Source organism: Sphaeramia orbicularis, chromosome 22 (genome assembly GCF_902148855.1).
Source record: "Sphaeramia orbicularis chromosome 22, fSphaOr1.1, whole genome shotgun sequence".
Taxonomy (NCBI): domain Eukaryota; kingdom Metazoa; phylum Chordata; class Actinopteri; order Kurtiformes; family Apogonidae; genus Sphaeramia; species Sphaeramia orbicularis.
In genome coordinates, this window is record NC_043978.1 from 33,093,812 (window position 1) to 33,106,256 (window position 12,445).

The 12,445-nt window shown below is 42.2% G+C and overlaps 1 protein-coding gene across 2 annotated transcripts in view; it reads right to left on the minus strand.

The window, feature by feature from the left end:
- The window catches only part of kif26ab (kinesin family member 26Ab), an 81,719-nt gene extending 72,954 nt beyond the window's left edge, over positions 1-8,765 (minus strand). Inside the window, exons 1-2 of one of the 2 annotated variants that reach the window (XM_030126258.1) lie at positions 8,369-8,765; positions 6,032-6,262 (exon numbers count right to left, since the gene is read on the minus strand). In XM_030126258.1, the coding sequence (XP_029982118.1) occupies positions 6,032-6,262; positions 8,369-8,503 (366 nt within the window). In that variant the 5' untranslated portion in view covers positions 8,504-8,765. Of the gene's footprint in view, positions 1-6,031; positions 6,263-6,492; positions 6,734-8,368 lie in introns of those variants that run through there. The other variant, XM_030126259.1, reaches the window with a different exon arrangement.
- Between the last annotated feature and the right edge of the window lie 3,680 nt (positions 8,766-12,445).

Genomic DNA, 12,445 nt, shown 5'->3' on the forward strand with positions numbered 1-12,445 from the left:
TTTTGGTCATAGAATGATTCTATTGGTCAGTCTTCACTTCAGGCTGATGGTTGTAGAAATATTTAACCCAATGAAAAGTGTTGAAAACAGCTTGTGACTATATCTATTTAACTCCACTCATTTGTTTAGAATATACAGGGGTTGGACAAAATAATGGAAACACCTTAAAAAATCAACAAAATATAATTTAATATGGTGTAGGTCCACCTTTTGCGGCAATTACAGCCTCAATTCTCCGAGGTATTGATTCATACAACTTGTGAATTGTTTCTAAAGGAATTTTAAGCCATTCTTCAGTTAGAATACCCTCCAACTCTTTTAGAGACGATGGTGGTGGAAATCGACGTCTTACTTGAATCTCTAAAACTGACCATAAATGCTCAGTAATGTTGAGGTCTGGGGACTGTGCCGGCCATACAAGATGCTCAACTTCATTAGAATGTTCCTCATGCCATTCTTTAACAATTCTAGCTGTATGGATTGGGGCATTATCATCTTGAGGTGAAGGTGTTTCCATTATTTTGTCCAACCCCTGTACATTGTTTTTCCAGTTTCCTGAAAAAATACCTGTTCTGGACATAAGAGGTTTCCACCTGACAGTGACAATATGATACTTTACAAAGGCAAACACATGCAACGCTTGTATACTGAACAACTAAAACTCCAAATTTGATTAAAGGACACATAAATAAGACTATAAAATATCCAGACGTTTAAGGTTACACTACACATAGCTGCATTTAAAGCTAAAAGGTAATGCAATTCAGAACCCACCCCTCTAAGTATAAAAGAAGTCAACATAATGCATGCAAACACAAAACTAATTTGTCACCTGAAAAGGCGGCTGACAGCCTCTCAAAGAATAAATGAATGAAGCTTTGGATACTGGAGGTAAACTGGCACTGAACAGCTGCAGCAGCGAATAGCCATGACTGATGTCTATGGTCTCTGCACCACTTGACACCAGATTATTGCTCTGTGGTTTAATACAGCCACATGCCATAAAGCAGAAGTCACACTCCATGCAGGGAAGAAACGAGGGGACAGCTCGGCCTGGAGTCTCTTCTGCTCTCCTGCCTCATCTCTGATCTCCAAGGCTCTGTGGAGTGCATGCACTGCTGAGCAAGGCACACAGGAACGCAACACACACAACCACAAAGAGCCTCAGGGGCTCAGGTGCTTAGAGGTGAATAGAGTAATATGGTCATGCTCGGTTTTAATTCTATGTTAGCTCAAGTTTCACAACCAAAGGGCTTTTTCACACAGCTTTTTTTTCCCCTGTCCCTCTTTCCATCCGTCTGCCAGTCACTCTGTTCCGTCATCCGCCTTCCTGCAGCGAACCTGGCAGGCAGCATCCACCTGTTGGAGCCCAGGTTGGCCCACTGAAACCCTAACCCACTATAAAGGCTGGAAAACTGACAGAGAGGTCAAAGGCCAGCCCACAAAGACGAGGTAGCACCCCTGCCCGACTGCCTGGGAAACAGTAGCCAGGCTGGTAGATCTGCAGTCATTCACCAACACCCCGTCCTTCACTGTTTCTCCTGGACTTAGCCTGATGCTCTTAGACTAACTTATACTCATACATCACACACTATGCACAGTACTAACATCAACAAAGCAATGTTTCCACTGACTCCTTAGCCAAAAAAAACTCTGCATGCATTCTTCTGGGACTGTTAAACCAAACCATAGATGGGCACAGAGGCAACACAGAGTTAATACAAAAGACAACTCATTTATTTGCCCACACAATGTCCGTATGGAAGTAAATGTTTATTTAATACAAAGCTAAACCAGCTGAGATTACACAGTGTAAAACATGGTTTGGCATAGACTCATAGGAAGCAAAAGCTCTCTGTGATTGATGTCCTTATTCTGTGCTTTCGGATATATAACCTAAGTTGTAGCCCATATGTAGCTGGATTTACCAACAATCCTGAAACTGAAGTAGATCAAAGGTCAAATGAATGAAGCAGAAAACAAATCAAACATGAATCTAAAAGAGTAAAATAGCTACTCCCATAATTCATTAATTCAAGATGAAAAACTGCCAACAAAAAAAAAAAAAAAGCCTCACGGTACAAGATAATTCCTGCAACCTCATTCACAGTCACACTCAAACACACCATCTATAATAAGCTTGGACACATTGTGCATACATCAGCAGTGCATGGCATTCATGATTAGCTAGTGGTGTGCTCACTCTCCACAACCACAATTTAGCTTCATTCGCTACTCATTAAATTTTAATTTCCACAGTGACCTGGATAGCTTGTGGTCCTAAATTCAGTTTCCGTGTATCCAGAGGGCAAAGGTGAGGACTGAATGCAACTGACCTCAACCTGCAGCAGCTCAGCTTAATCTAAACCTTGAAGCCTTCAGAGCCCTGCAGGACATTCTCTGTTAATCAGTCAGTGTACTAGCATAGCTCACAAGGTCCAGTACTGCGTTTATATTCATAGGCCTCAGTATTTATGAGCGGCTGTTTGCAACTGCTGACTTTATCACTGACCCGTAGTCTCTGCAGCGTTACAGACACTGATGTATGTGCTCTGGTAGTCCAGTTTATCTGCATTAAAGTTTACCAACTCTGGCTCTTTGACCCCAAAATGTACATAAATGTAGAAAAATGTAAAAATTCAAAACATTTTCAAGCATTACTCACTTGCGGTAATCGTGAAACTTCATTCATTCACTGATTTTGCAAACCATTTAACTTTCTAGAGTGTTGCAGGGAGGCTGGAGCTTATCCCTGCTACCATCATAGTGAAAATCACTGAAGTTTGTTAGCTGAAACCCAAAAAGTCATTATCATTTCCAACTTGTTCTCCAAGGATTTTTTCAGCAGAGCACTCTCTTTAATATTTCATCAACACAACCCAGTCCTCGTAATTAATGCTGGGCTTCTCAGGGAAAAAAAAGGATATCAAGTGACAGTGCTTGTGTCTAAACTGTGACCGAGGGGTTTGAGCTGCTCCAGCTTGGCCTTGGGCGAGGAATTGTAGTCGTTACGGGTCACGAGAACCCTAGGCTAGCGGGTCTATACAGACCTAATTGCCTATTGTCAACTCTGACAGTCTCTTAATATTTTCATGAGATGGTTGATGGCAAAGGCACAAAAGAGGCTTCCTCTTATTTCATCCCATCAGCACATGAAAAACTAATATTAAGTATCGCTTTCAAGTGAGAAAATTAAAAGAAGAGTAGGAGTTTGTGTGTATAAACTGAAGTTGGACATACTCCCACTGTGTAGCCCATTCTGTATGTAACCTCACCTCTAACTACAGTAAGAATCTAATGGGTACTTTTAAGTTCAAGTTGAAGTTTTCATCCGTCTTTATTCCATACCTCACACCATGTCCAGCCACAATAAGCTCAGTCTACAGTTATTGAAAACAGTCTGTCTGCTATTGAAGTCAACTCTCTGTGTGCTTTAATTATGCAAATTAACCAGGTAAATTCCCATGATCAGATGTTGTCAGTGTCTCTGTTGCTTTTTGACCTGTCCTTTTACCAAAGGGCATTTTTCCCAGGGTAATATTTTTATTATGATCTGCTGTCTGAATAATATAAAATATGCCAATGCAGCAAACTTACAGGCGGTAGCTCAAGGACATAATCTCAGCAAAGTTAATTTGGGGTTTGGCCCTTCAACACTATGCCATAAAATATTTATAATTGGGAAAGCCCTGCAAAGTGTGTGTGTGTGCAAAGGCCAATAGAGTATTAATGTATATAGAAGTTAAAAGGTTTCTAACACTGATTAAAGACGTGGGAAAAATAGACTCTCTGGCATAGTAAATGAAGGGCATTTAATTGTTGCAAGATGATATGAAAGCATTTAGGGAAGGTTTTGCCATCCTGAGGATCTGATCCAGTTTCTTTCTAAAGTGTTCTATGCAAAAACCTATCGCACACTTGCCTGGGGCTGAGCAACGTGACCAAAGTCTAATATGTTCATATGCAAATAGTGAAACATATCACAATACAGAAAATTAATGAAAGCTGTGCTTTTATTCAGAACCTTTATACAAATCTGAAATTAAGTGTGTGACAAAATCGGAGATATTAACTACAGATATTTAACTACAGAAGTGCAAATAATTGTAGTGTGCTTTTTGACATATTCTTGCATAAGTGGGAAAAGGTGTTTAGTGGTGTTTGAGTATAGTTCAGGTCTAGTTTTCTAGTCCATATCCAACTTTTCATGCTTAAACCATATCCATGTGATGCCTGTGATGTGCAAGAGCACAAACCACTATCCAAACAACAAATATGACACAACAAATAATAATGTGAAACAATTTAATCATGTGATATGTACCATTATAGAGCATATGTACAATGTATTGGTGACATGCTATAAGTAGGTTTGTTTACAAATAAAAAAGAACACACAAAAGCTGCCTGAGTCTGGTTGGTTTCAGTATGTCTGCTGTTAACTTTCCCTCCAGTGGATTTCATGTATAAAAGCACAATCACTCTACGCAAACACTCTTCCTTGAATTTTTATCAACTCACAACTACTACTGTATTCAAACAATAAGTCTACAGGCTGGGTGAGGAGGGAGAGGGACGTCTGGGGACCAAGCCGACTTCCTCTTCACAAAAACGGGACAGCGGGCGGATGGGGAGGGAGGGGAAGTGCGACCTCGGGTAAACAGTCTCCACTCTCGTTTTCCCATAACAACGTGCAGACACAACAGTGGGCGAACCCGGTCCAACTCCAGCAGGTAGCGCCATCCCAGACAAACCAAACCAACCACCTGAGCCACCCTGTTGACCTTTTTCTCTCCACAGAGGAAGCAATTTGGAAGCGATCACCCATAACCACATCCATCCTCTGGGACCCAACAGGTGAGTGGCTCAAACATGTCATTCAGACAATGGGTTTATTATCCGTCCATACCATAACCCTGGTACAATAACAGCACCCTGCCATCACTGTTTGCCACCCTGGAATTAAGGCCCAATTTAGCCATCAACAAGTGCAAAATAGGGGGATAAGGGCAGCTCTCATCTCCTTCTACCACACAGAGCACCTGGTGAAGGCCACAAAGCACTGCTGGAGGGTCCCACAGTAAAAAGGGGAGGTCAGTTCCCATGGCAGATAATGGCAGCTAAGGGTTGGCCTAATGTGTTTACGGGGTGGACTTACCTGATACCTGAATATAGATCTGATACACCTACAAAGATCAGACCACACAAGCAGATGTCCCATACAGGGAGCCCAGGTGCTGCAGAACCCACCCCCCTTATCCTGTGTGTACCTTTCCCATATGAACATGAGGTGCTGTGGGACTTGGGGTGAACCATGTAGAGTTGTAATCCAATCTAAGATTCTCTCTAAAATGGAACAACAAAAGGAGAAACTATCGAGGGGGCAAAAAAAACCATCCCGCCACAACAACGGCGGTCTCAGGGCCTATATTTAACAGCGGTGGGAATTGTGTGAGCAGCCATACAGGAACACTTTCAATGCACAGCGAAGGTCGACTGGGACTGAACTTCCTCCTCAGTCTCCAACGTGAGCAGCGCGACTCATTTCAACCTCCTCGACCCCCTACACCCACACCCAACAGCAAAATAAAGAGATAAGCATTGTTTAGCCAAACAATGGGCCACTTTCAAAGTCTCAAAAGCTTCCATTTTCACATCCAAGGCCAGCATTTGAAGTCAAGCATAGTAATAAACAACTTTACAATTGAATATTGAGAACCCTGTTGGTACAATAGGAAATCTTCAAGAGGATCTGATTTCATTGTCCAGAGATATTAATGTTGGGAACAGGTGCAGAAGGATATACAGAAATATGGTACAGCACCTCAGACTGACAGGCTGCTTCCAAACCCCAAACCTATTTATTACTTCTGGGTTGAAAAATGTGACTGCATGTGACTTATAGACTCTGACTAGAAATACTGATCAACAAAGCAATTCAACACAGATGTTGAACCACACAATGTCAAACTCAGATATCTAAAATGGAGAAAAGATTTATCCTAAACGTGTGAAATAGATTTTTACTAACCTTCAGGGAGTTTTGGTCTGCCAGGGCAAGTGCTTGCTTCTTCAGCTCTGACACTTTTTTCTGACATTGCTGACAAAAGCCTCCCTTCTCCTCCGACTCGCCGATGGAAACTGACCCGGCGCCCTCAGGAGGAGGCCGGCTGCAGCACCGCGCGTCCTCCGCAGAGTGGAGTCTTTTCCTGGGGGTTAGATCGCCAGCTGCCGGGGACCCTCCACCCGGACATCCCTCCACCTTCAGCATAAGGAGAGTGTTTTGGTTAACTTTTTAGATGTAAATAAGTGAGGAAGTCACACCTTTAGTGCACAGAAGTGTGAAGATGGAAGTGTTTTGCTTGTACCTTGACAACAGAACACCTGTGCCAAGTGCGTCAAACCGAGACGCCGGTCGCTCGGATTTATGAGACACAGATGTAAACAATACATGAGCTCAGTCTGAATAATGAAGTTCAATGAGACACTTACGGTGAACTTGCGGTTGCTGAGGTCTGTTCCATCAGCAGCTGAACTGACCCCAAATGAGTTCATTCTCCCAGATCAGAGTTACACCTTCAGGAGTGCGTCTTCGCAAAATACCAAACTCAAAAGTTTCGCAGGTGAAAAACGCGAGGCGCAGCCATAGGCTAAACTGAAGACCTGACTGAGGAAGACTAGTCATCTGTCGGGGTTTACTGGACCAGTAGCTGCTGATCGAAGGCAACTGGTGAGTGCGTCCCATAAGTTTACCAGCAGCGGGAGAGTTTTGGTACAGGAGGACGCACAGCGGTGCGCAGGAGGCGGTATTACTCCTGGAATGGGAGGGCTAAAGAAAACTTTTCTGTATGGGGTGAGGGGATTATAGGGAGGTTTAAACCTGTTATTATGCCGCAGACTAATCTGAATTGTAGTTGTAGTAGCCTAATCTACTGGCTCTCCCCCTTTATTCCCGGTAAGTAGCTTTAATGTTGGGAAAATCATCATGTTGTAGGCTACACAGTCAGACCCAGTCCTATATAACATCATGTTTATCCCAGTCCCATTAAATGAAAGCATGGTTCTTCTGCATCACTGCATAAATGTACCTCAAATAGTATTTCTGGGTTTGAACAAAGGACTTTGATTACACAACATGAGACTGTAGAGAGACTGGCACATACTGTAACCCCCATGAAGCTCATTACACACAGTCACTACCACAATATAAGAAAACTCTTGTATTATCTCAGATCATGATTATTCTTAAAAGTAATCAGGAAAAAAAACACAGTTATGCGTAGATGTTATTCTTCTGAATTCAATTTCCAGAGGACATATGGTTGGATGAGTTTATTTCAGTTTATTATTTAGAATCTACTCAGTAGGGTGTTGGTTATTGCTCCATTAGGTCTCCCTGTGAGGAGGAAGCTGGTTTTACGCCTAAACACACAGTGTGACCACTCAGATTCAGGGCACTCTGGTGGAAACTGTTGCCCCTCCTCCTGGGTCCAGGACCGGCCGGTCTTGTGCGCTGTCAGCGTTACTCTGGCGCCATCCTCTGGCGTAAACCCGGAGCAGCAGTTCTCCAAAAAGAAAGGGTCGGGGTATACTAAGGTTAAATATTTATTTGGTCAACTTTAAATATTTTATGTGGGTGATGTAAGCGACAATAGCCACATGCACTGCTGCCTAACATCTAAAAGGGCTCCTCCCCATGCCCTCAAACGACCTATTTAAGGAAATCACTCTCATTTTTTTTTGTTTTGTGATTGTAAAAGTCATTCCAGATTATAGTCATTCTGATGAAGTAACTGAAAAGTAGATCATATTAGATAAAACACATTGCTTGACGCTCTTTTTATGTCGGCTGTTAAAAATCAGGCTGAAAAAGGGAGGTGTCTGCAAAAAATACTAAAATGTTTTTTTAAGGGAAAATGACTGACATAATGTCTTCATTTAATTCATCAGGTTGTTGACAAACACAACTATAAGAAGTTATTAGTTATATTTAAACTGATGCAAAGTTAATTCTTCATGGTTTCCAATGTGTCAAACATCTAGAAGGAATTTTGCGCACTCACACATAGTAATTGTGAAACAGAATTCAAGTCAACTGTTGGAAAAGATACTTAGATTTGCTGATTAACATAGACTAACTAATGGTGGATGACCCAGGGTGAAGCTGAGCCCAGCAGACCGGGTCCAAGATGCTGCGAGGTGCTGTTCGAGGTCCTGAACCCAGTACAGGACCTGGGATTGCCATTGGCGCATCAGTTGCTTGTCTCATCTGGTCCTGATTCTTATAGACGCATTGAAAAAACTCAAGCATGAGATCATCTTTATCAAATAGACCCGTGATTCACTCATCATTTCCACACATTCTTACCTTTGTTTTTCTCTTTAGCAGGTGGCTTGTAAATCCAAATATGATATCGGAGTCCACGAAAATTGTCCCCAGGTCTATGACGTTGGGGTTGGGCTTCCCAGCTCCAGGAGACCCCGATGAGTTTGGTAAAGCCATGTGGGCTGTAGCAGAGACAATATTCCACTCCTTGAGGAACCTATTTGATCCGTAGAGCCATCTAATTTATATCTGTCGTACCCTCCAAGAAGATCCACAAGGTTTAATCCGGACATCCAGTCACTCACGGTGAGCGCTCGCACGTGTGCGTAAAACAAACCCTCTCAGATTTCCTGGAGTCCGAGAAGACAATAACGCAGTCCAATCCATCCGGCATGCATCCACTTTTCATCCGCTGATGTACTTTTTTAAGCCCTTCTGGGGTCGCTCATGCCTGATCTTTGAGCGCTGCAGGTCTGAGAGGAAGGAGCACCTTGTACATCTGCTGCACTCTGTTTTCCAGCCTCCTTTCCTCCCTCCCTCCCTCTTTCTTTCTCTGTCTCTCTCTCTCTCTTCCTCCCTCTCAATCACTCACTCTCGCTCCCTCCCCAGTCAGACAGTGATGACCCGCTCTCCCACCCGATTTGCTGGTGCCTATAGTTGTCAGCCCCCACGCTAAGATGTAAAACACAGTGACAATCCTGGCCATAACCGCTAACGACAGTCCCCTGTATTATTCCTGTAATATTCATGTAGGGACTCACAGTCTGTCTGTGGACGCCGTAATGACCTCATCAAAGCTGACTTTATGGTCCCCCCCTGTAATATTCTTATAATTTTCCTTCAGGGGGTGGCTATCCATCCTTCCTGTTATTTATAACAATACATTTTCACAAGGGAATATCAAATATGAAGGCACTTTATTTATTTCTTCACAATGAGGATACCTGCAGGGATAGACAATCTCATTAGAGCTGATTAGATTTTGATTGATTGCAATTTACAATATATATAGTAGGTTATCAAAGGCAAATCAATTAAACCCGGCACAGTTATTCGTTTGGTTTATTGCTTTGCATTGAAACAAGGATCATCTAACTCTTTGTGACCTCTGAGGAAAAACTTGATAATTTAAAGTGTGCCAGCTATCTACTGATAAATAATGCAACTCGTGTCTGAAATCCAGTAAGATCTCATGATTGCAAATCGATATGCAACGAATAGCCTTCATCATTTCCAACAGACTGGACCTAGTTAGCCCATAGATTGAGAGGTTGCAGCCAGTGTGTGGTGGAGTTGTATATGTGATTCAGTAGAGTCATTATGTCAGCCTTATTAAGCCATTAATAAGGCGGACTGGGCGGACTGGGCGGTATGGAAAATGTGGGAACTGCATAGACTCCAGAATCTAAAACTCAGCTCAGTTTGGGAAACAGTTTCTCTTAAAGCTCAACAGCTCCGACACTGTAAAGATGATGTCATCCTGCTGCTGCTCCACACATACACACACGCACGCACGCACGCACGCACACAGAATAGTGGGACTGAACACGTGACAGATTGAACTGAGATATGGACACGTTTTGTGAGTCACAGCTGGAAACATCTGCATTCATATGAAACATTTATTGAAAATGACAAATGAAAAGACACACGAACAGAAAACAGTCCAAAAACGCACTGTTTCTGCATCTCTGCTGCAGTGTTTTGGATCACCTCCAATCACTGCCTCATGATGAAGTCACTCGTGCGTGAGTTTTGCTCTGATTTCCAGCTTAGAGACGTGCCATTGTGTGATACTGAGTAATTTGACAAACACAGTGGAATTGAACGGGCTATTTTGGGTGGATTTGCCCTTTAGCTACAAAAAGAAAAGTCAGTTCAGACCGTTCTTCAAACTTTTATTGGGTGTTATGACCTGATCTGATTAACCCATAAAGACCCAGTGCTACCTTCGCGGCATTTCCCAAATGAATTTGTCTCTCTATTTAACTTTTCTTAAGTGATTTATCACCAATTATTATAATATTATCCTCTGTATTTTGCATTTCTTCAATAAAAATCAGGTATTTTCCCACTATTTCATTTACTGATTATGTAGATGTTTATAAAAGTTCAGATTAAAGGTAATTGCCATAATATCAGAAACAGAGGAAAAAATAAGAAAACTTGACTTTTTCAACAAAATTTATCATTAACTGAACATATACCAAGTGTCTCCATGCACTTTCATTCATCAAAGTAACAAATGAGTTTTAGTGGTGAATCAGTGTTGCTGAACGTCCAAATGGGTCATATCTGATGCCCATGACAGGATGACAAACTGTATTTTACACCAATTATTTACATGGATTGATAGACTTAAAGGATCAGAAGATATTAAACATTTTATAGTGGCAGATTATTTTGGTCACCAGTGGTTGTTTGGGTCTTTATGGGTTAAAGTTTCTAAACTTCAGAGTTGTAGAAAAGAAATCAGCCTCGAGGCCCTTTTTCCACACAGTGTTACAGTATTACCTTAAAAAAAAAAAAAAAAAAAAAAAAAAAAAAAAAAAATCAAGATATAAGACATAAAGTCACCATGCAACAGTGATAAGTGATCAGAGTGGGTTAAATAACAGTCTAAATATTCTAGAACCACAGGAATACAGAGAGGATGGAAGGCAGGGGGTTGTCAGACGACTGATAATTACAATCTATAGTAAAGATGATTTACCACGTCCGTCACCCAGCTCTCTCTGCTGGAGGAGGTCTGGGTGGGTCTCCCCCGGACGCTGATGAAATTCCGAGGACGGGTTCCCCTGGGACTGAGTTGCTACATCTGCTGCCCTTGCGCACGTACAGGGAAATCGCTCTGGGCATCTCATTAATGCTTCTCCTATGTCTTATCCCTGCCTGTGAGACCTCTGCAGCTTCTCTCGGTGCGCGGACAGGCTTTGTGAGAAACGTTTAGCAAATATTGATAGTTCTTGGCGCATGGAGGAGATCAAAGGGATGGAGAGGAGAATGGGGGCTGTCTAAAAGAAGAGGAGGAATAATCGGTGCACAGCGCTTTCATGAATGATTCATGCAATATAAAGTAGCCTATTCCTTGGGATATTCTTACCAGACTCGTGTTAGATTTTGAGTATTTTGGTCAGGTGTTCCCATCAAAACAAAGTTGAGTTTGAGCTGTGCGTAAAACCTTTTTAAGACCAGTTTATAGTGACACTTAAAGCTCTGGATTAACTGAAACCAACATTAAACAAAGAACAAAAGTCCAGAAAATGTGATATAAACCTTTTTGAGGATGCTGGCTTGCCCCAAATAAACAGAGTGTAAAATACAGTGAATTGTCTTATTTCGTTTCGCAGCAGGTTTCAGTACTTTGGACAGCGACCATCCCTGCAGACTGGAGGTCCATCCCACTCGGACTCAACACACACACACACACACACACACACACACACACACACACACACACACACACACACACACACACACACACACACACACACACGAGTTTTATTGATTTGTTTTAATCAGTATTTCAGAATAGTTGCAACAGTACAGCAGTGAAAAGACAAGGTTACTGCAGCTCTACAGCAGCAAAGCATTTGTATACAGGCCCAGCAGCATGAAATTACTGGAGCCTAGAGGTTTTACAGCCCCCACAACAGTTCCCGGACTGCAGTCACTGTAACACAAGGGGGCACATGGAGAGACAGTAGGCAGATATACTCACAAGGACACAGAAAAAGAAGAAAAGAAAATCACACTGCAGGTCCAAAATCTTCAGAGATGTTTCCTATTCCAAAGGTAGAGTAAATGAAGTTGGCAGTATTTGTCTGACTGGTCAAGTGGTCCTAAACATTTCACAATTTTGTCAAAGAACTGTTGAACTGTTGAGAACCACTTAATCAGAGAGACCATGTGTCTTCAAGGAAGTCTGGCCTCTACAATGTTGCTCCGACTATTGAAAGAAGAAAACAGCAGCTATAATCAGACTGTCTACAGATTTCAGGCTGTTTGTTGGGCTGGTTTAGTTCAAAGACTTTAAGAAAATCACATGCGCAGTTTTGAGCCAACGTGCGTAAAAGTGTCCTTACCTGGATACGGTGCGCTCACTCCTCGGAATGGTGT